Source organism: Gavia stellata, chromosome 8, assembly GCF_030936135.1.
Source record: "Gavia stellata isolate bGavSte3 chromosome 8, bGavSte3.hap2, whole genome shotgun sequence".
In the NCBI taxonomy this organism is placed as follows: domain Eukaryota; kingdom Metazoa; phylum Chordata; class Aves; order Gaviiformes; family Gaviidae; genus Gavia; species Gavia stellata.
This window is the reverse complement of record NC_082601.1, coordinates 1,792,887-1,817,248: the sequence shown is the minus strand read 5'-3', so window position 1 is coordinate 1,817,248 and position 24,362 is coordinate 1,792,887. Positions and strand designations below refer to the sequence as shown.

Genomic DNA, 24,362 nt, shown 5'->3' with positions numbered 1-24,362 from the left:
CAGTAAAGCCGTGCAGAGGTGCTATGGCTAATGAGGACAGTTAAAAAATTTGCTATAACTTGAAAGGTGGTACTTTCTCTTTTGATAGGATTTTAGCTAGGCTTGTTACTACAGATGCTTTCGGGTTTTTTTTTTCTTGTTGTTTATAAAAAGTGCTTTTGGATGGCATTAAACTGAGAGTGTGTAATACGGCATAAATTTGGATTCCCCTGGGGTTGTTTTTTCGAGGTTTGGAAGCGATTTCTTCCCTAAAGCAGTATTCTAAGAAACAAAGCATGTGCTGTGTCTCCCTGTCTTGGTGTTCATACACGCGTGGTTAGTGTTTGCAAGTTCCCGAAGATGAGTGCGCGCTATCCGGAGATGCTGATGCTGGTAGAATAGGGTGGAAGGCCAGACTCGCTGTCTCCTGTTTGACTGCGGATGAGCTTTAAGAAAATACGGGTGTAAACAACTGTGCCTTTCAGGCACAAATGACGACTGAAGGGGAAGCCGTGAGCTGACATGGTTCTGGGATTTATGTCTGTTAACACCTGCCTCCTGCCTGCCCTGGAAAAAACTAGGATTATTCCTGAATCTTCGTGAAGAAGAGAGGTGACATATCTGTTCCCACCATCCGTACCCCCAAGAACCCTATTCCTAGGGGAGAATCAGTTGTAAAAACATCCCTTTTCAGTCATAGCAAAAGCTTATGACCAGTTTATATTTGGGAATGTACAGAATCGGGTTGTGTTACTTTCCATGTAATGTTAAGCGCAGTTGTTTCGGGTTGAGGCAAAATACAGTAGAGAACTACCTAACCCCACTGTCAGATGACAGAAAAATTGAGGCCAAAGAAGAACAGCAGACTTGCTTGGAACTAAGAAACTAGGAAACCTTGTAATATTTTTCTATGTAAGACATAATTCTAGTGGGTTTTGTACATTAGCAGGTGAATTGAAGAGCATACTTTTCCTGAAAATATGGGAGAATTGAGTTTTGTTCGGCTGTGCGTCACTTTTATGAACACGGGGAAAATACAGTTTGTTTTTTTTAAAATCCAATATAGTGAGATCTGTGTACTTTTGGTTTCCTCAAAACCTTTGAGATGAGTTTAAAAAAAAACAACTGAAGAGTGCATATCCTACTACTTTTGTGATGATCAGTTTTAAGTTAGAGTAAGTGTGGTGTGACAACTTAGTGGTTGTCAAAAATGGCCTTTTTAGTATTCACCAACTTTGCTTTTTTCATGACTGTTCTGTTGGATTGGAAGAAGTGAGGGAGTTCTGATTTCCCAGAGTTATAAATGAGTTCCTTTGGCCTTGGTATGTAGAAAACAGATTCAACAGGTCCTCCTCTTCACAAGAGGTGAAATACAGGTTTTCCATCGATGCAGGCGTTCCTTGGCGGGTATGTTCCCCCCAGCTCAAGTCAGCAGGAATGCCTCACTGTTGCTGAGTGGTCCTCAGGTTTGAGTCGTCGACTACTGATGAGCGCTGTGCTCTGACTCTTCTACACCAGGACTGCACGGTGCTGAGCGCAGGCTCATGCTATGCCCTCACCTGCGTGCAGGCAGGCATACATCCAGAAGGTCGCTGCCCACTTTTTGGCAATGCAGAGTAAGGAGTCGCACCTACAAACAGGACTCGTGTAGGAGGCTGCCTTACAGAGGGCAGCGGGTATTTTGTTGGTGATGCTCTGGTTCCAGCTCTTTAAAGTTTTTGGTTTGTAGTATTATCTTCATGCACAAATATCTTTGTCTGTTTGATCAGGGGGATTGGTGCAATGTGAGTGTTTAGTTACTTTTTGGCGTTAGCGTGATGTTGATGACGAGTGCGTGGGCATGGCTGGGGTGGCTGGGCAGCTGGTCCTGTGTCTCCGTGGGATGCGTGGAGTCTGTGCTGGCGAGCCACACCTTTGTCACAGGGTCGTGGGGAAATCCTCTGGTACGTGGCTGCAGGTGCTTGGGCTGTTTTCCTCCTCAGATACTTGTCCCATAGCTTTTCCCCTGGGCGTTGTGTCACTGCCTGACTTCCTCCAGCATTTTCCTCTTGTTTGAAGAGCTGGAAAACTGGTCCTGGGTGGTAGCTGTCAAGTCGTCAATACCACTCAAGTACGTGTTACTTCTTATTTTCACTGGTGTGTGGGAGAGCACCCACCATCTGAAACCAGAATAAATATAGTCAGGTTAGGCTGCTAATTAGCTGTGATGAGGTTGTGCAGCAGCTTGCAAGGGGATACCTGCCTGTCAGCCGGTGGGGTGGGCAGTGTAGGTTAGAGAGAGGGGAGATGCCAGGTCTGACTGTCAAGGCAAGGAGAAACCTGTGAGGTTGGTGCCCAAACTCCTCCAATCTGTTTGTATCTGTGGCTAGATGGGCTGTGCTTCAGGGGAAGACCATGGAAGAAGGAATAAGAGGAGGACTTTGCATTTCTTCTGTGGGCTTCCAATACATTATAGCACCTGGGACTGTCTTCTGATATTTGGGTATTGAGTTGATGCCCATATTCTTTTAGGGTCTTTTTTTTTTTTAAGTTGGCTTTGTGTTTTTAGTGTTTTGTGGCAACACATTGGTAGAAACAGCCGGGTTTATACAAGGTTAGTATCTGAAGGCTTGGACTTCAAAGAAGGGAGTAAACCCAGATAAATTTGTCACAAATTTGACATCACTTGCAGGCTAAGTGGCTTACAGTGAGGTGGCTCTGAACATAAAAAGCTTTTCTTGTCTTGGCACTGGGGAGGTGGTGCTTTGAGGTATCCATTCCGGGAGAAACGGCTGCTAGTCATTGCCTGACTCTAGTCTGAACAAAGCAATGCAAAATAAAGGGTAGACTTTTATTACAAAGAAGTTTGGTTAGATGAATTAATAAGTCTTTTCCACTTTAATTTCTGAGTCATGGAAATGCATTTTAAAATGAAGAATAGGTCTATTTTTAAATGTCAAGCAGCCTATTTCAGGAAAGGAGAGCAGGGGAGAAACTAATTCTTAAAACACAACACACCGGATAGCTCTAACTAGATACACCTGATTTTTGTTTTTTTTCTTCTCCTCTTACTAAATGTGAAAGAGCTTCCTGTATTGATCTCGGAGATTGACAGTTCTAGCATTATAAGTTCTTCAGATAGCTGTACATAAATTAATAAACTGCTTACGGTATTAAATGATGATTCATGGTTTTTGGAGAGTATAGTATATATTAAGGTTTTGTTAGATCAATAATAGTCATAAGATTTTTATAGGCAAAATATATTTTTAACATGTTTATTTTAAAATTAAGGTATGCCTTAGAAAGATAGGGTTGCAAATCTTCATAGTTCTTAAAGCAAGCTTGCCTCTTCATTTTTTTAATGGTAAGTGCTCTCATAGCAACTCTGATAAACTTAATTTATCATGTAATGTAGCACATTTTACCCAAAGCTTAAGCGGTGGACTTTAGCTTGTTAGATCATGTTCCATGAAACCCTGGTGCTAGTACGCAAGGATGCAGTTATGTTTTAATAGTTTTGTGTCAGTTCACGCTGGCTAGTTGCCATTCGGTGCAGTACTGCCTGCGTTGGACTCTGATTCTGCAGTAGAGATTGACAAAAATAAGAGCGCCAAATCTTTCAGTGACTGGTACTTAGGTATTGCTGTTGTCTGTTTTTACTCCGGCAGCTTCAGTGAATCCCAGGAAAGTTACGAGAAACAGTCACATTCATCCTTTGATTTATTAGAGGTGAAGGCTGGAAATCGGAGATTTCAGATGAGCTGAACTCTGGTCTGCCTTCCTTAGGTGTGAAAAAGACATTTGTGATCGCTCTTATTTCTGCTCGGGAATTTCTTCCAGCAAGCTTCTTTCTGATTACTCTTCAGCTGACCTACCTGTCTCTTGCAGACGTCTGATCCAAATGGCTCTGACAGAGCAGGTGTGTACTATAGATCAGTTCTGAAGGGTTGAAATGCTACTTTACTGGAGGGCTTTATGGGTGCTTTTACTACTGTGTTGCATTCATTTTTTAAAAATTAAGTATTCTGCTACTGTCACGAGCTCAGCGTTCATTAATATGTACATCACTTGAGTGTCAAATGTTGCATTACAACAAGGATTTGTCAACGGCAGTAATCTAGTATGTCTGAATTAAGTGGTTCATAAAATGATCTGGTATCCCCATATAGAGTACTCTTGTGGTCGATATCATAACAGTATCTACGGCTATCCTAAGGTTTCTATTTCTTTGCCTTTGCCTAAATTCTTTCCAGTATGTATGAGAGGAACACTTGAAAGGCTGTGAATTGAGATGCTTCCTAACATACAGAGATGTCGAACAGGATAAATTTCAGTGCTGACTGAGGTGTTAAGTCACATATGTTAAAAGAATGGTCTGCATGACAAATAACAGATTTACTAGAAAACGCAGCACGCCTCAGTTAAATAATGAAAAGGCAGGAAATTACCACTGGAGTCATAACAGTAATGTAACTCCATCCACTTACTCATCTTCCTAATGTGCCTGCCATCTGAAGACTGTATATACAGTAATGGATATGTACCCCAAGAGGTCAACCAAGGCAAAACCGCCCCCTCCTATATTTTAACCCTCGATACTGTTAGTTTAGAGGGGTGTAAAGAAAGAGAGAAGGAGGAAGAGTTCTGTTTGTAGTTTAGTGCTATGCAGAGGTATTGGGGAAATAGTGTCTGTGGAGATGTGCAGCTCTATATGGTGATATTTAAACAAATCTATACTATAAAACACCCGTACAAGTAACAGATTATTGGGAATAGGCATTTTTGATTCTGCTTTTCAACTGCACCCATGATGTGTGCTACTTAACTGCAGTAAGAACCGTGCTGCGATTTGGGAACACAGCTCCATCCCTCGTCCTCTGAGAAAGCAAGCCACTGTAGTGGCAGTGCAGGTATCGCCGGGACGTGTTTTCCTCTGTCTTCTGTTCTTCTACTGCGATCATCATCCTGTTGGTTAAAGCTCTTCTAGCGTACAGCAAAAGTTGTTCAGGTGTGTACTGACCAGGAGGCAGAAGCAGGCCTGGTCTCTGCGAGACAGGCTTCATGGTGCCGGTGGATTCCTGGGTCTTCCGTTATCTCCCTAGGTGCTGCCCAGTGCATCCCGCTGCTGCCAGCTGGTCCCGCGTAGCTGTCGGGCACAGTGGGCTCAGCTCTGGGGGAGGCTGGAGGAGCCGGGAACCACTTGGCAGCAGAAAAAAATAATCCCTTCCCCTCCCTGAGAGCAAGCCCCAAACCTCCCTGCAGCCTGGGAAGCCAGGCTGGTGTCACCAGTTCCAGTGATGGGAAAGCGGCTGGGCAGCTCTGGGGGCTTTCGGCAGAGCCTGGTACCCAGGGGAGCAGCCCCCCCCCCCCCCCCAGTTGCTAAGCAACCGCTGCCTGATGCTGCGCTGCAGCAGGCTGTAGATGCATGCAGATGTGGCCACATCTGGCAGAGGAAGGAGGTGTAGCGTTCCTCCTCCTCCTCCTGCGCGTGTTCCTATACTACCTGGTAGATTAAGCTGCATTTTTATCAGGCCCTACCTCCTGTGGGCACTTCATTAAGCTTTTACGGCTAATGTTAAGATCAGTGTTGGCTTGAAAAATGATGTTCAGCTCTATTTTAGATTTCATTCTGTAAGAAATTGACTGTTTTGTTTTCAAACAGTACTTTCATAATAATAATTTGCAGTGTGTATCCTTTCTTATCTAAGCATCTAGGCATCATTAGTCAGTTTTGGTGTTCTTGGGCGTATAGATGGCTAACAGAAGTTGCTTTGCACAGGTTGCAGTCCTACAGGTTTGGGAGATCAGATTGAGCTCAGAGTAGTTTTGATATTTATTTGGAAGATGTAATTGCAGTTCTAGGATGTAGATGGACTCTAGGACTCTAACTGTGCTTCTATATTAAATTGGTAAAAGTGCTGAGTGATCAATCAGGCAATCCTGATTTTTCTTTGGAGGAACTTTTGTAAAGAGTTTATTTCTGTCTTGCTGAAGGATTAGGACACTTAATTCATATTGAGTCTTCAGAGTGGCAACAGATGAAGGGGCCATTCAAGGATGTGCTCATACTGATTTACAGAAACTGGCCATCTGAAAATGTACGGAGGTAAAATTCCATTAAGCTTCTTCTGAACAAAGTTTTTGCATATAGTGTGTGAAGTGCCACTGCGTTGGACTTCCTCTTACCCCCAACCCTGTGTTGCTGCAATTTATGTCTCTTAAGTCCACAGCAGAGCCTGAAATTGCCACGAGTCTCACTAATAAAGTGTGAAGACAAGAAACATTTGGAGGAAACCATTGGCCTGTGAAAGAGGTGGATGCTCCTTAGAGGAGCCCAGATCAAGGTGATCAACAGGCATGTTGCAAAAAGCCGTGTTCAGCGCTTCAGAAGGGTGTTAGTCCGGCTAGAAGCTTTCAGTTAACGCCTCAGATGAAAGTTTTATGTGCAGCATATTTGCAGTTTTAATACTTTAAGCATAATCTTCATGTCTTGACTTAATGGACTAATCGCTTAGCAGACCACTTTGTCACTTAGGTGGCTTTCATCTTCCTCTTCCTCTTGCCAGTATAAGCGCTGCCAAGCATGCCCAGGGACAGGCTGGAGCTGACTCTGGCGGGGTGGATGCTGATCCTGCCAGAGCTGTGTTGGAGGGGAGGGATGGCTTTGAGGGATCCAGGCAAGTGGGATCTGGGGCTGGTCCCTTCTCAGCACTGGTGGGAAAATACCGGCTCAAGAATTGGGCTTTTGTTGAATCAGAGCACTAACGTGGGCTGTGTGTCAAATTTTGAAGGGTGTGACTCCAGCAACGTCACCAGGGGAGCAAAGCTGGTGAATGCTTTTCAAAGTCTTGGCCTCAGTCTGTGCGCCCATTGTTTCTACAGAGGGGATAATATTTTTTTATCTCAGAGATATTGTGAAAGTGAATTTAAAGCTTTTGAGGCAACCGGATAGAGTAGTGATGAATGCCGTGGCTTTGAGCCCCTGAGAAAATTAAATGTTGTTCATTCTGTGCATGGCTTGGCTGGTATGAAATAAATAGGGCATAGGGCTGTGTGGTGAGTTACAAGAAGAAATACTGAACAATTGCTTCGTTTTACCAAATCTGATCTGCTGTGTGCACTCAGTGGAAGTGGGCTCTGCAGAGGATTTTTTTAGTACATGAGAAAGGCAAGTCAAGGTTTCGCAGCTATCTTTAATTCTGCCAGTTTTTCAGGGCTTGGATTTGCAACCTCCATAGCGTTCTCTTACCACAGCATTTTATTGTGGCAGCTTTAGGAAAAGCTGGCAATGCAGATGATTTTTAAATTTGCATAATGTTTTCTATGATAAAATCAGTGTTATTGCTCGTAACACTGCCAAACTGCTGGCTTTTGGGGCAGGAATTTCCCTCACTTTATTGCTGCTAGATACTGTTCTTAAATTAGCTTTATTCTTAAAGTGGTAACTCAAAACCCCAGCATATTTACCTTCCCTCCTCTTCCTGAAAACCTTGTTACCCTATATTTTAGTAAAAAAAAAACCCCTATTCTTTGAGAAACTTCATCTCTTCTGAGGTCTGGAGGAGGGCTGTTAGGTTATAAGATTAGGTGGAATGTCTGGAGACAGGGGGGTGTGTGTATGTTGAGGTCCTTCCGCTCGTGGCTGTTGGTGACCGGACCGTGTCCTGGCTGTTTGCATCCCCCCTGCCAGCAGTGCCTGCTGGGTGTCCTCGCAGGTATCGCTCCAGGCTGTGGTCAGCCTGGGCAGAAGAGTGGAAGGAGCCCGATTATTTGAGTGCAGGTGGGAGCAGAGCCAGGCTGGGAGAGAAGGGACTGAGCTGAACAGAAGAGCCTGGCCCTTGGAGAGAAACAGGCGTGTGGAGGCAAAGAGAGAATCAACCTCTCGGAAAAGGAGGCTGGGGGAGGAGGGAAAAAGGGTGGAGAAGAGCGCTGAGGATGCAGCCTGGGCATCTGAAATAGCTGAACAAGGAGCCATTAAAAACTGGTAATGGGCCTTGGGAAACGAGTGGCGGAGGAGACGCCCGACAAGAAAAGGCTGCCTGCCTTCCCATTGCGGCAGTGGTGGGGTGGGAGAGCTGAGGACAGAGAAGACTGGGAGGTGGACTTAGGGAGAGGTGGGAAAGAGGTAGGAGGGTGGCAGAGGAGCCCCAGGTGGGAGCCTGAAACCAGGGGGTGGTGGTGGAAAGGCTGGGGGGTGAGGGTGGCTGAACGCAGAGGTCTGGTGGGAAAATGCGGGTGACAAGGTCGTAATGCACACGTGCGTTGGGAATTACCTTACGCTCCCCAATTCTGGCTCGTTGTGGGGTTTTTTGTTTTGTGGTTTTTTGAGTGCTTGAACTTTCAGTGGTCCTCTTATGTAGCGCTGATGTTTTCCTTGCGTGGGGAATCGAGCAGTACATGTCCAAACCCTGCTTTCCTACGTGAGTGGCTTCTGCTCCAAGGGCAGAGCGAGCAGGTCAGTGGGGTCTGTACGTGGGAGGAAGGTGGAGAAAATGTTTAGCGTGATTCTTATTATAGCCACAAGTCTTTGCTTACGTTTCTTATTTACTGCTAAGAAATCTTGGAAAGGCAGCCAACGGCATGCTGCTGTTCTATTTTTTGTTTGGTTTTTTTTGGGTTAGCAGCCATTGTATCTAGTTCTTGGTGTAAACTTTTGCATCTGATATTTTTAAAGACATATTAATTAAATTATCTCTTAAGGAATTGTAATATAAAGCATTCATGGGGACTGAAAAGCATTCAGAATCCACAAGTGTATTGAGAGGAACATGGAAATTTTGGCAGAAGTGTCCTGAGATCAGTGTGAGGTGGTCTGGACCTTGATGAATTTTTTTCTTCTGTGTTTGATGTTATCTCAAATTGGAGAAGGGCAATCTTGCTCCTGTTTGCTTAGTCCTAGCTTTGCATAATTTTTTTATTTCCAGTACTTGCTGAAAAATGCCATCTTGGCTAGTCAAAATGACTCAATTTTTTGTGCAAATGTGGTATTTGGGGAAGGGGAAGAAAGGGAGAGGCGAGATACTTCCACTGTGAAACAGAGCTGGGTGGAAAAAACAATCCAAATCATAAACTTTCATTTTATTAAAAAATGATGCTGTCTGAAACTATATTTTTTTCTAAATTCAACTCAAGCACTTGATTGAAGGAAAAAAGATCAATTAGCCTATCTTGGTGATGTATGTATATCCATTTGGAATTCACTATGCATGGATTTTTGCTTATTTTATTTGTTCACATAAACCTTAATCAAAATGTAAGCTAATTTGAGGATTGTTTGTGGTGAGCTTAGGTGGAGCCTGGGAGCTCTCGGGCTCGTGTGGTGCCTGACCGGTTACAGAGAGTACCCGGTTCTGGTTTCCACCCGGCTTCATGTGTGCCCAGAGAAGGGGCTGAGCTGGTCAGCCCTGTCTACAGCAGGGAGGGTGGCTTCCACCAGAAGACCATGCAGAAGACAAGTGGTCCCTCTTTGGCCGTTTGATCGTAATTCCTCATCCCACAGGAACGAAACATGGTGTTCCCAGCAGGTAACTCCAAGGAGCGAGCCACCTCCATCGGTGAGGCACCCGCCGGATTCAGCAGTGGGACCGAATCTCCGCTGTCTGTCTTTGAAAGCTCCCTCCCACCCCAAAGAGATAGCTCTTGTAGCATGAATTTGAGACTTGCCCTCCCAGAAAAAAGGGAGTCCTCCCCAGCTGCCTCATACTTATTGACAAGTTGGATTTCCTACAGGCATTTATGTGTATGGTTGCAGAGTAGCCGGCTGGGATTGCACAGGCTGCTAAGTTACAATACCTGCTGGTGCTTTTTCTCCAGGCAATGAAAATACTTTATTTAATTTCTTCCTCAAAAAAATGGTATTATAGGACATGAAAAGTAGGAGGCTTGGTTCTTTGCCACTAGTAGTCCTCATATTTGTAGCAAGGCAACCCAGGACTAGATGGATGGGTAGAGCTTGAAGCCGAAGGCATTTCGCAGCAGGCTGCACCGCCTGGCCCCCGGAGCGAGATGCTGTGCGTACGTGGGAGTACCCTGAATTAGCTGGACTTTAAGAGAGTAAAGCAGGTTTTATTTTCTTTAAGAAAGGGGAGGAATATTGCATCTGAAGGTTGACTGTTGTAAAAGTGAAGTTTGCCATCGTTGCTGCTAACTTTAGACTAGCCTGTTGCACCGCCTTTATTCAAACCCCCGAAAGCCACGCAGCTAGCTGCCGCGTCGTAGCAGGCTGCAGTGGGTCCTGTACGGACTGTTTGTTTAAAAACTGCACAGCACTGGGAAGAGAAGATTTTTCTAGTCGCCCATGGATGACTGCTACGTTTCCGAGGTTTACTCGCTTATATTAAAACAAGAAGATGGTGAAGAAAAAAAATTCTTCTGTATTATTAAGAGCTTGGGGAGGAAGTGCCTTTGTATCTCAGCTGGTGCTGAACAAATAACTATTCTACTCAAAGCTACAAAAGCCAATTACAGCCACCATGGTGACAGAGACTGCGTGGGGAGAATTAACACTTCAGCTGTTTTCTCTTCTCTTTTACTAATAAAGATCTCTGTTAATTTGTTTTTTCTTTGTAATTTTCTTCCTATAATTAAACTGTTCCTGTTGACTAGCATGAAAATGAATTGTACTAACCTGAAACGAGGATTCCTGAGCCCTTGAAATTTTAAATCAACTGGCTGTGAATCACTTCAGCAAGAAAAAGAGCTATTGGTTGTGTTTGTATTTAAGACAGATGGAAAACTTTATTAATGATTGCATAGTAACATAGCGCTTCAAGAATAATTTGAAAAACTGTTTGAATCATTCCATCTCATTGGTTCAAACGAACTGTAATTAAAATGTAATGCAAACTTCTTATATTAGGGAACTATTTAAAATGAAAATGGCGTGTGACGGAAGCTCCCTCAGCACTGTTCTTCACCTGGCGTGCCCTTGTTTAAACATGGAGGTAAACTGGACTAGTTGCCTGATTCTCATCTCCCCGCGTGCTGCGGGAGTTGATGTGACAGTGTGCTCCTTGGGGAGATGGCTTTGGGAGGGACAGAAAGGCATTTTACTAGGGAGTGACGTGGCAGGGCGAGATAGTGTGGCAGGAATGGGACGACGTGTGAAGAAAGCCGGGCTGGGAGTGAGTTACACCAGGAAAGTTACCAGTTGTGATACTGCTGGGTTGAAAAGCCGAGGGTTCTTCAGAACTAAGGTAGAAAAGTGTTACGTACAAAATTACGTTTAGTTAGGATAGGTAGGTTAAAATGTGGGCAAAACTTCTGAGAGCTTTTTTAATGATAAGAAACTTCTTTATGGTCTAGGAAAGACAGTCAAGTGATAAGGACTTTCTTCTGTTTGTTTTCTTTTGTAGGCACTTGGAAAGTTGTCCAGCGTTCCAGTGCTAAGATAGTGCTTTGGGAGCATGGCCGAAGCAGAACTCCCAATCTTGACATGGAAGGCAGCTTTTAACGGTAAGCATAAGGTTTTAAATACAGTCATCTAACTTGCAGATCTGCCTTGAGAGTAGTTATGGAGGCCCTCGTGCTTGGCTTTTGTTGACCAAACTTACTGTTGCAGGTAAGAGCCTAGCTATGTAGGTGAGTGATTGCAGCGTTCTTTTGCAAGGCACCTTTGGTGGTAAGAAGGTGGTAGTCAAAATTTTTCTCCAAGATAAAAATTAATTTGCTTTTAGTGTTCAGTGGCCATATTTAAAACAGCGTTATAAACACATTATTTGAGGAAAATGAAAATTTCAGTTTTCTTCTTTGTGTTAATATATGTCTAATGTTCAGTAAAACAATGAATATTGGTTAGAACTGTTTGTTAGCACTGCTCTGTTGTCTTTTTGTGTGATCTTTATTAAAATTTGTTACATTGCATGAAAGGTGTATATATATTGCATGTGTTTCTAAACGAAGGCAAGTTACGTAGAGTGTCCGTGACATATGCTGGTCAAAATGGTTGGCATTTATAGAAGGATGGTAGAAAACAGAAGGTACCTGCATATATGGAAGGAAACAGATACTTTAAACATCTCCACACTGCACTTTCCTATACATTGTTCAGTTCAAACTGTGTACTTACTGGCTAATTCAGACTTTTTTCCTTTGCTTGCAGTGGGATGCTTGTCTTTGCTTCCGTGTTGGATTTTAGCTGTGGGAGTTTGATACATCTCAGCAACTGCTGCCTTTCCTAAGGTCTGAGCCAGAAACCAATAAAGCAATGAGGAGATTTGTTTACTGCAAGGTGGTCCTAGCCACTTCTCTCATGTGGGTGCTTGTGGACGTCTTTTTGCTTCTGTACTTCAGTGAATGTAATAAATGTGATGACAAGAAAGAGAGGTCTCTGCTGCCTGCTCTGAGGGGTAAGTGCCAAGTCTAAGCTACCTCTGAAGGTCATGGGTTTTTTTGGAAGTGTTTGGCCTCACATGTTTCTCTGTACTTTCTAAATTATTTTTCCAGTTCAAACAGACAAAATACCAGGATCTGAAGTACTTTGTTTCTGTAGGGCTTTAGTGGTTTCTGAATTAGTTTCAGTTACCTTCGTGTTTGACCTTTGCCATAATGAAGCCTGAGTCCTGTATGTTTTCTTCAGTGAAACTAATAGAAAATATCTGCGATACGTGGAAGAGAAAACCGAAGTAAACATATTAAGAACCTGTGTTATCAGAAGGCATTTGACCTACAAGAGAATTGATGCTCTGTGATTCTTTTTTCATTTGTGAAAGATACTTACTTGTAAGCTTGCTTTTAAACTCTTAACTCTGGCTGAAACAATCATTTTAAAAGATAGATTCTCTCTATCATATGAAAACATTAGGATCAAGTCTCAAACACAGATGGAGCAGAGATTCTCATATCCCTCCAAATATTTTTAGCAATGTAATTTACTAAAGGGGAATTCATGAAAACTGAACCTTGACAAAAGCTACAAGTTTTCGAGGTCGTAATTTCCAGAGCCGTCATCCACAGGACAGATCGTGTGCTTCTGTGCATCCAAAGGACACAGGTAGTGATTTGGTACTTGGCAGTGAGCTTGAAAGTAACGTGTAGAAACTGGAGCGTTGACTCCTGAACGCGGTTAAGACTGTAAAGCTATGGGAATTTCAGAAGAAGAGGGAGTAGAAATCTGAAATATAGGTGTTTGTTTTTTCCTTGTAAATTAACATCCTATTCTTGAGGAGTTTAGGTTCAGCATATGGAAGAAGAAAGGTACTTTGAATCTCTAATAGGATTGAAACAAGATTAATTACGACTAGTGCAGCTGCTTTTCTAACATGTTTACTGTTGAGAATAGACAAAAAATTGTGTCTGAGGCTGTTCCTCTCTTCATAAATATATGTGTATGTTAAACCACTGATCCTCAGCTTTGTCCACAGGATAAATCATTCTCATCCTTTTAAAAGCACTTCGGGGTTATGGTTCAGTTGAGTTGATAACTTTGCAATAATTGGAAATGAAAATGCCATCCGGTGATGGGTTTGTCACATGGCAGTCCTTACTCAAAATGTATTTGGAAAACTTCACTTTGACCTTCCGATCATATAAATAGCTACGTGATATTAAAAATAAAAAAAACCCAGTTATTTTTCCAAACAAAAAGGATATTGCTTGTTGTCATAGGTGGCTTTTTTCCTGTGTAATTGAATTACTGTATTTTTAAACAAATATTAGGCAAGAAGCTGGCATATCATGACTAAACCATGCATATTCTACATGATCTCGGAAGAATATTTGATATAATACTCTTCACAAAGTTATGAAAGTTTATGTAATGTTTGGGGATGCAAGCACAGTTTTATTGGAAATTGATTGCATGTCTTTTTCGAGATTACTGAAATTCTAGAAGGCTTCTGCCACAAAGGAACAAAATGAGAAAAAGCAGAGTTAATCTACTTTATCCTGAAGTTTTTGATTGGTTGTTTGAAAGGGAGGAGGAAAAAAAGCCAATACTGTAGAACTTAGAAACATGTCCTTCACTGATACCTTGTCTCTGCTTGGTGACATATGGACTTAAATTACAACAAATCCAGTAAACGACAATCATTGAACATTCTCATTTAAAAGATTTTGGATTCAGGAAAACGTTGTTTAGTAGATGAGGGCTGTTAATTCACTAAACAACAACATGCATAAATAATTGCAGCAAACCCACATTTTCTCATTGGCAGTTATAATTGAAGGTTTGGTAACTTACCATGTAGTTTGTGGGCCTTTGTGTTAGTATATCCACAGACTTTACAGTCTAGACAGACTGTCCAAATAAGTTTATGTATTCTTGAATGAAACTTGTATTCCAGTCCACTAAATTCAAAGTTAATTTGTCTGACTTTGGGGTTTTTCCAGTGTCCTAAATATTTCTTGTTATATTAGTCGCTCATATGTATTGCCGCGTCAGTATGCGTATTTAAAAATAAAAAAAATCCAGAGTAATTTTTCACTTTGTTATGGAGATTTAGCAAAAGTCTTTGTTTATTTCTGCTGAAACTATGTGTGTTCTGGTGGAGTAATTAGAAATGTTTTTTAAACTTGTGTAGCTGCCAATCCAGCAGACTACTAAAACCTCTTTACAGTAAGTGCCATGAGCTATTACGATGGAAATGAAGTGTAGCGCTGCTTTTTTGCTTAAAGTACCTGCATGGGTACCATCACCTTTGTCTTATTAATGGTGTATTTGTCAGTCCCTGAATACCTCTAATTGAGAATGCAGATTTATCTGTGAACAGAAAAAGCAGCATAATTACAGTATTTCCACAAGGATATTAAAAAAGACACAACAAGGATCAATATACTAATAGAAGTTTAAATGGGACCTCGTAATCCAGTATTTGGAGTCGCTTAATCCATCGCTCTCGTCATTAATTAGAGAGGAAAGATTCTGCTTGTGTAGAATGGTGTGTTTAGAGGTGAAAGAGGTAAACTTTCCATGCCTTTTCAGTCATAATTGTTGCATTCTAAATGATTGAGGAGGGCAACTTTACAGTAGGTGTTGAACTGTAGGCAGTGACAGTCCATAGGCTGGAACACAGCTGTCAGAAATTCCCCTCTGATGTCTCGCTGTACACCTCCAAGGGTACAAGCGACAAGTACAAAAGCTGAGCGTTACAAAAATGAGCTGTCACTGAGCTGGGTTAGTGGTATTGCTTAATAACTTGCACGTGTTACCCCAATCAACCCGGAGCTGGCTTTCAGTCAAGTCATCTTTACTTGCGTCTGGTTTTGTGCCACTATTGAACGAAACAATGCTTATTTCTTTAACCTTACTTCCTACTTTGGAAGTAAGTTGATATTGGACAGTCTTTCAGCAGTCTCTGTTTATCAGTGGTGAAACTGTGAAACTATCCTATCAGTAGGTCAGCAGTTCTGCTTCCCCTTTGCGTAGGGTCCGCAGCCAGAGCGTTGGGTTGTGTCGTGTCGCTGCTGCTTTCTCCTGAGGTTTTAGTGTAGGTGTTTGAACGTACCTCGGGCTGCCTAATGCAGTGGTGTTTGGGCAACATTGTCTGATAAATCTTGAGGAGGTGACGGAGGAGTAAGTTCCCAGGATGTGCATCAAACAGACTGTGGGGAAGCTCTTTCAAGAGCAATCAATAACATAGAAAGAGGATTGCAGTCACCTCCCGTTCCCGGAGGCTCCTTGCGTCGTACAGCAAGCTGCTCAAAAGCATAGAGATTTCCCTGGAAACTCAGGTTTTACTGTGAATTTCAGGCAGTTTAGAGTAGGTCTGACCATGCCTAAACTCTTTCAGAAGAGCTATAAGAGAAGCGTAGGTTTTACGGGGAGCATCGCATTAAGTAGAAGCTGGGTCTGGCTTCTCCCCAAGTGGAGGTAAAATGCATGTTGCGTAGTGGAAAAGGGGACAGGGCAGCACTTAGCGGTGCTCCTGATAGGAGAGAGCAGTCTGGGGAGAGGGTCCTCCTCTCTTTTCCTTCCCGCCTGCGTGGCCCTTGCCGCAGAAGCAGGAGCCAAAGCTGACTTACGGATTATAAACATCGAGAGCCAAGGTGTACCAGTCAGCAGTTTGCTTAGGCAGGGCTTTGAAGGGAAGAAACAAGTTGGCAAGTCCCAAAAAAGCCAGACATCCATAACGTTTACCCTGTAGGGTGTGTGCATGAGGACTTCAGGAACACAGCACTGAGTAAACTGATGGGAGGCACAGCGAACTGTCACTTAGTTTCTGAAGTTTGTGAGTATTCACAATGTATTGCCTCTTGGAGGACCCTTACCGCAACCTGAGCCGGTTGTAGATTCAGCATCACACAGGAGAAGGTAAGTACTTGGTTTGTCAGATGTTCCGACTCGTCTCGGGCTCTTCTGCTCCGTGTTGGTGCAGTATGTATTTCTTTGGCTTCCAGTTAAGAATTGTATAACTCGGTCATGTTCAGTGCTAGTATTAATGACAACTGTTTGAAGTAATTCTCAAGGACTGGTCTGTTTCTTTCAGAAAAGCTGATTCTCGAGGTCTGTCTGTGTGGGACTGCATCTAGTCTTGTGTAGAGTACATGGGAGTCAATGGGCGAAATGACAGATAAGCGGAAAGGTAGCTGCCCAGGGAAGGGATTCCAAAGGCAGTCTTCCTCATGTTGTGCACTCATCATGTTCAATCTAATGTTCCCAGCAGATGGTTCTTCTGAAGCATACCATACTTGCAACTGGCAGGACAGGATGCTTTCAGGTCTGCTTGAAGAAACAGTCTCATTTTTATTAAAGGCAGAAGTCTTTTTTAATGCACAAACTAGAAGTTGGTTTACTCAGCATGATGAGCTTACAGTGAAGGAGGTGTTTAAACCATACTGGAATGCTATTAAATTCCAAGCTGCGAGATTAAAAGGGATCTTATTAAGAAGTTATGGTATGTAAAAGCTGAAGCTATCTATGGTCCTTTTACTTAAAAAATGGCTTGAGCTTTCTCTTTACTGCTTCCATTGTCTTCCAGCAACTTTGTGATTGTAAACATGTTCTTAACTCCGGAAGTCTTGTTCTCCGAACACACTAACAAAGTGCTTTTGAACAAATACTCAGTGTGTAATCCTAAAAAGCTGAGAGAAGGGTTTTACATCTTGAAAGAGATCCACAAACGGTGTATATTACTGAAGCTGTTTTGCCTACACACATCAAAGTAAAGCCAGCTGCCACCAAGGATGTCATAGCATGTCTAATAAGATGGCCTAAACATTGCAAGGCCAGCACTTTCTGGAAGAACAAGCGGGTGTCTGCAGGTGACTGGTGAGGATCTCTCAGCAGAGCTGTCTGTCCCAGAAGACCCTACCTCTCATCTGCGTTCCGCCGTCATGCGGAGGGGGATTGCTGTCCAATACGCTGCACCTGCTGGGTCTTGCTGCTGTATTAGAAAAGCTACAGACCATTTCTAAGCCAAGGCACTTTGACAGCCTGGCATCTTCTCAATTAAGCATTATTTTAATTTTCCACTAATTAGGGTAATTCTGAATGCCCACAAGACCTCTGTTTCACAGTTACTGTAGACTCCTTACTACAGCTCCTTACTGTGAACCAAATTAAGACCGTCATCCCTTTGGGTTAGGTGCTGTGGGAGGACGAGAAGTTCCCCAGCCTGGTTGGAACCAGGGGGCAGAGAGCAGGCGGCGTGTGCCAGGAAAGCCGTCGGAGTCAAAGCTGCAGCTTCGCTTGTTAACCTGCTGTTGAGAGGAGGAGGAACATAACTCTGAAAAATGGAAAGACCTCATCTCTTTTGATCTCTTTGGCTATATTCGTGGCCTTCCATCTGTCATCTCAAATACTCTTAGAGAATCATATCATCCCCTGCGGTTCTGTCGTGCCAGGAGGGTGTTTGGTTTATTGTGCCTGGTGCAGCGGTTGAGAGAGGGAGGATCTTAATTCGTCTGTAGGCGTCTTGTTGGGAAGAACCTGTCCTGGAGTTAAAGAGGGGGTTTTGTGCATTTCTTGTAGTGTTTTTCCTTCATTCATGGTTAAAGAATTTAAAATGGAAAAGGACTTTACTGCAGAAAAACCTCTAGTCTTTAATTTCAAATTCAAATATGTTGGTTTAAATTTAGTGTTTTCTGTTTGGAAAGCTGTCTTTGAAGACAGTTGTTGTTGGCAGTTTTCTGTCCAGATTAAGAGTAAAATATGTAGTGAGCTTGGGGGAAATAAAATATTACTCTCTAAATACTAAAATGGGGAGCATGTGCCATGATTGAAACAGCAATTGTAAAGAAAGTGTGATTAATTAAAATGAGTGTATATGAGTAATGAGATGAAACTGTAAATTTGAGTGCTTGTCTCTGCAACGTGAGTAATGTTTTAATGCAGCTTTGTAATGTCAATGTATGTTTTAGATTTTCATGAGGTGGTGACAAATCTTTAATATTATTTTGGTGTCTCATGCTTTTATGCAGGTTTTTGTTTCTCTGTTGTTAGCTATGTTCTCAAGTGCTACAAAAAGGATTTGTCATAAAATCAGCAGAAATTATTAAAATGCTGTTTTGAAGAAAACTCAGTATAAGAGGAAGGTTCACTTACTCAAATCCGGTAATGTATCTATGTATTTTTTAAAGAGAAGAAGGTCTGTGTTATGATGATATAAAGCAAGTGAATGAAACATTTGGATGCTGTAATAGAAGTTTGGGGTTATGGCCAAGTTTTGAAAATAAGGCATTCATTTTGGTAGTTTCCATAGTAACATGTTTATCTGTCCGATTACTGTATGCATCGGACTGTCTGCAATAACAATGGTAGCAAATATTTTTAATAGCATACCATAAAGTTTTAATAGATGGATGGATGAGTATATACATTGCACTGAAATCTTGTCGCAAATTTGTTGACAAATAATATTTAAAGTGCTGATTTGGATATTGTGACAACAGATTAAGTTTATTTATAGATCTTCATCACACAGTTCAAGAAAAAAGCATTTCTGAAGCTTGAGGGAAAACTAGCACAGCAGACATCATTTTCTGACTGCAAACTCAAAAAAAACCCAAAAAACAAACGAATGGAGGCTGTCTTACTGAGAGATGTGGTGCTCACCGGTTTGAACGGCCAAGCTCCAGTCAGAAAATGTCATGTTTTCTAGCACACTGGACTCCCATCTGAGGGTGAATTGACAGATACTTCTTACTGAAGCGACGTCATTCCATAACTTCCCATTAACTTTTATTGTTAGATATTTTAAATGCTAGATGTTAAAAGAATGACTGCCAAGCTGTTTTGGCAGCATGAAGGACTCATTTGTTGTGGAATGGGTCTTGGTAAATAAGTATCTTTGAAACTATGATGTGTGTCCTGGAAATGGTGTTTCTGTCATGCTGCTCTTGGTGTGCCAAACGGTACAGATGTAGTCTGTGGCTGTGGGCATTGTGTGAAGCAGGTGAAAATGTTGACAGATACTAAATAACCTTTTCCCTCCTTTGAAGACGAAGTGGAAAAAAAAGAAAACAACCCCAAAACCCAGCAAGTATCTCTCAGTAATTTCTGCTCTCCTGAGAAACAAATAACCAGCCATGTGGTCTGGAATTCCTCATTTTTTCCATGGTTCCACCACCAGAAGCTTCTGACTGCTCCCAGCTCTGCAGATCTCTTGGCTATGGCATGAGCTAGGTGAGTCCCAAGCTTGCTCCGTGCCACGTAGATGGTTGCAGTATTGGAGGCTGGTTGTGCCGGAAAGGCCAGGAGTATTAGAAGAAAGAGGGGCATGTATTTCTCAGTGCCAGAAGCAGGAGCTGGCACTGAGAAATACATGGACTCATCCTCAAGGGATCCGCTTTAAAAAACAAAACCACAAAACCCAGGAAACAAACACGCTGACTAAAGCATAGGGTGGTTTGGTTAAATTGTTGTACATGATCGTCTTGACATACAGAAAACGTTGGCATTTATGCACAGTACTTTGCCATAAAAGTAGAGTAGGAAGGGCATGGTGTTCTCCCAAGTCTAAGCTCCCATGGAAGGCTGATTGCACGAAGTAGAATTTTAACATTTTTGTGTTGCTTTCCTAATTATTTTTGTAAATCTATATTTTTTGGGGTTTATCTCAAGGTTTATCGTTGAAACTATTTAACCTAAGAAATATTTAATGAAAAAAATCTGAACAATGATGTAAGAGTGAACTTCTACAGTGTAGATACACTGGGTGTGTATATATGTATCATACACTATAGACACTATCACATGTATATACTTAAAGTGTACACATGCTTACATTATAGAAGTTGCTCAAGCCGAAAGTCTAGTCTGCCTTCTCGCTCATCCTACCTTCCCTCCTGCCCAACGACCAGAAGGGTTTATGACTTTTTTCCATTGCTTTTATACTGCTTAAGAATTTAGTGTAACAACTTTACTAACAATTTGGCAAGGGCAAAAAACGTCATTGCTTATGTGGTGTTTTGAAATACTGTTAGTAGTTGTGTCGTTCAAATAAAGTAAAATCTAGGAAACCTTGCCAAATAATAGGAAAATCTGTCAATCAAAGGTTGGTAGGAATGAACAATATTAGCTTTATTATACTTTGCTGACATTCGTAATACCTTCCTTAAGCATTATCCATCTGAACAAGAGTTGTGTTAGAAACCAGCGTGAAAATCTTAGAGATGCTATTGAGGAAAACTTTTTGACTTATTTGCAAGTGTGAAGCATACTGTGCTTGTTCTGATAAGTAGATACCATTGAAAAATTCAGGTTTGCAGTATGAAAGTGTGTTTCAGCATTTTTGTATATCACACAGTCGTGCTGTCACACAGTCACTGTGTCCAGTCTTCGGAGCTGAATTGCGATTGGAGTTTCAGTGTACAAATATCTAGGGGAATTGTTCAGTGGATATTGAAAACTGCACTCCTAGCTTGTTGACAGTAAACACAGAAATATTGGAAGATGTCAGAAGTACTTTCCATCTGTGGTAGCTGACAGAAAAATGACAGGGTAGTGACATAATTGAGATTATGTTCTCCCTTGCTGCCAGAATTTGGATACCTGGTGTAGTATGTGGCAGGACTGCATTTTAAAGCTATCTAGAAAGTTGCAGTTGTCAGTCTCTGGATTATTTGTTGAAATGTGATTTCCTCCCCCCTCCCCCCCCCCCCCAATACATTAAGGGTTTTATAATGATTCTTTTTAGCTTTTTGGTTGATGTTTCAGAAGTAAATTGTTGGTGTGAAAAGCTTGCATGGGTCTATCCTGTATCCTAGAGGTATGAATAAAATATTGTTAATTTTACATAACATTTCAGATTTTAAGTGAGAAGGGTATAAACTGTTGGGTTTTTTGGGTTTGTTTATTTGTGCTATTTCTCTTGAATATTCCACACTGTTTTGAAGTGTAAAAACGTTGTCACATTGACAATATTCTCCCTGGTATCCAAGTACTTTCCAGCTGTCCTCATAAAGCCTATTCAGTTTTGCAGGTGGCAGGTGCCCTGGGTATAAGAGGACTGCCCTAGCTCACCTGAACTTTGTTAGCAGGTATAGCATATCAGGTTGTACTGTTTGTTATTCGTTTAAATTTCTTTTGCTGTTCTGTCATTTTTTCAGTTAAGCTTTTCACATTCATTGCTTCATCTTGGCACCAGGCATGTTTGTCAAGGCAGAGCTCATGAATGAAGTGTAGGCGTCGACATGTCTTGCTGGTTGGGACTACATCTGTTTCATAAATGCATGTATTCTTCCAGTGACAGCTTAATTTTTTAAGTCTAATAGTACAAGAGAAAAATAGTTTTCATGTAAATGGTGACAGTTTGCTTTCCCTGATAGACTGATAAATATTAGTGGTTTTAATGATGTAGGGATAATATAAAATCTTAAATACAAAACTAGGAACCTGTAAAAAGCTGAAAATACTTAAAGGGAAATGATCTTACTGCTAGTTGGATATGCAAGATAGGCAGGAAAATGTATCATCCTCTCTAGAAATAGATACTTTGCACTTAACCATTTTTATTTGAGACAGGCAGCTTAAAATGAGGAGTGGCTGAGGGCGCGAGTGATTACGTGGTGTGCACGTGTACAGTATAGGAGTGGTTTGATTTTGCATTATAACTCATACTTTTCTCACAGTTATTCTGATAGCAAGTTATGTAAATTGTTTGCGTTGCAAGGCAGAAGAAAGGAGCCAGTCTTCTAGCTGTGTTGAGAAACTTCAAGTCATTCTTATGAGGATTAACAGAAACCCAGAATTTTGGAAGGTCTGCTTTCCTTTGGCAATGGCAAAATAAGCTTTCCAGCTGTTTTGAAGGTTTTTAGGTTTTCTGTTTTACTTTTTATGTTTGACAGATGAACCACAAGTTACTGCAAATTCTTCCCAGGCACTGGCTTTTCTTTTTGCAAAGTACCCGTCCCCATTTAGACCTACTTGCTTGCAAAATGTATTGACAATCAATACCTCAGGAGAAAACAGTTTTATGAAAACTAAGAAGGATTCATGAAAACCTCAGGTACTTCTATCATCAGAAGCTTTTATAGTGGATATTGTCTAAAAATTATGACTCCTTTCTTGTTATTGATGCCATGCCTCCAGACTGTGAATGGAGCTTCATTGATTTTGGGAAAGGTCTATGGATAGTGTCAGTGTCCACAGATCTGTTCGCAAGAATTGAGCCTTAAAAAAGTGAAGCTCAGACTGCCATGAGCCCTTCTTAATCCAATTTTAAATAATCTTTAAATTGTTCTGCAAATTACACGGTATATTTGAATCTCTCCCTTACTGTTTGAAACCAGCACAGCTGAGTAGCTTTTTCATCTGGAACGAGTTCTATATAGGTTTTAAGAAATACAATAAATCACTGGAGAAATCAGAATTACTGAGAAGACGTACAGAATAAATGATGCAGTACACGACGACCTAACTTGATGTAACTTTTCTATTTTGCAGAGGAAGAGAAGTGGTTTTTATGCTAGCTTTAAGCCACCATTTTTGACTGCTATTTTTTTTCCGAAGCAGCATGATAGGGAATTTGGGGAAACTGTTGAAATAAATAGTAATCAGTTTTATCGCTAAGAAATGCTTTACAATTGTGGTTGTCAGTACTAGCACAGTGTGGAATTTGAATAATAATTAGAAATCATAATATCTATTGCAAAGCCATGATTGTTTGTATATCTGAACGCCTGCCTTTGAGACTTTTTTAGTAGATGTCATGCACAGTGTTCTGTGTGCTGTAATGAAAGTTTTTAGCGACAGACATTCTCCAGGGCCTTGATTGCCAAATCTGACAAGCTAAAGTGAGCATTCATTTGCATAATAAAGACTGATGAATCAGAGTGAAATACATTCCAATGTCATCCTTCTTGTCCTTGGGTTCTACTCTGTATTAAAACAAACAAACAGAAAACAAAACGGGTTCTTACCATCAAGTTGCCGTGCAGAAAAATGTGTTCCTATGAGTGAGGTTAATAATACCAGATGGTATTTTGTGCCCCTTGTGACATGCCAACTGCTAGTGGCAGGAAGGTATTTATTTACCTTTAGTATTTGGCTGAAAAGGGCATACTGCTTAATGAGAAAGTTGCTAGGAGGCATTTCAAGACTAAGTTGTATGGCACTGGTATAACAGTGCATTAGAGAGAATGTCTGCGTCAAAGTGGTAGGACTTTTGACACCTCCATATTGAGGTTTATTCTAAATAGCTAAAAGCTTTTCTGAGGCTAGACAGCAAAAAAATATGTAAAAGATCAGTTAATTATTTTATTCAAACTGTTTCAGAATTCTCTGCAAATGTACAGAGAAGTATTTCGGTTTTCATTGATTCGTATACGTACACCTAGAACTGTTAATGCAAATACTCAAAAGACCCCAGTTCATCCCTTAAAGTCTATTTGCGCATTTTCTATTAAAAGGAAAAAATCCACACGTTTAAAACGGTGGAGTGCACTAGCAGTATGTTGCGCTCTGCTTTCGGCATTCTCCTACAGCTGTGAAGGCTTGTATTCTCCCCTTTTTTACCTCCCCCCCATTGAGGGGGGTCAGTGAGTGCAGGCTGAACGCGGGTTCATTTTATGCATGCTCAGAGGAGCTGCTGTCACTAATTAGATCTCACATATTGGTCTCTTTCCTAATTGCCTTTCTTGACTTACCTGGATCTTTTTTCACTATAAATACTGCCTGGGTTTAATTAAAGCATGATATAATCCTCTTTTCTTAATGCAGAGATTCATCTTTTTGCATTGTATTTCATGACTTTATTGTTAGGGCTTGATTAAAGTTGGGAACAAATTGGAAGCATTTAACTCCTAAAGTGCTCAATTTTCTGCTCCTGTACTGCTGCTGAGTGTATCTGCCCAATGTTTTCTTTCTTTCTCTTCCCTTTCAAAAATTTTTTTACATGAAATTGAATTTTGTTTGTTGCAACAGGCTCCGGTCTGCTCTGACCCAGTGCGGTTCCACCTCTCCCCCTGTGCCGGAGGTGCTCTAGGTTCACATCTGCCTTGGGCCCGTTTCAATCTTGGTGGCA

General features: G+C 41.5%; 1 protein-coding gene across 5 annotated transcripts in view; it reads left to right on the top strand.

Moving 5' to 3' along the window:
* Positions 1-12,166: 12,166 nt before the first annotated feature.
* GALNT13 (polypeptide N-acetylgalactosaminyltransferase 13) overlaps positions 12,167-24,362 on the top strand; it is a 136,451-nt gene continuing 124,255 nt past the window's right edge. For 3 of the 5 annotated variants that reach the window (XM_059820353.1, XM_059820351.1, XM_059820350.1), the window contains exon 1: positions 12,167-12,308. In XM_059820353.1, the coding sequence (XP_059676336.1) occupies positions 12,167-12,308 (142 nt within the window). The remainder of the gene's footprint in view (positions 12,309-24,362) is intronic. The other 2 variants (XM_059820355.1, XM_059820354.1) reach the window with 2 other exon arrangements.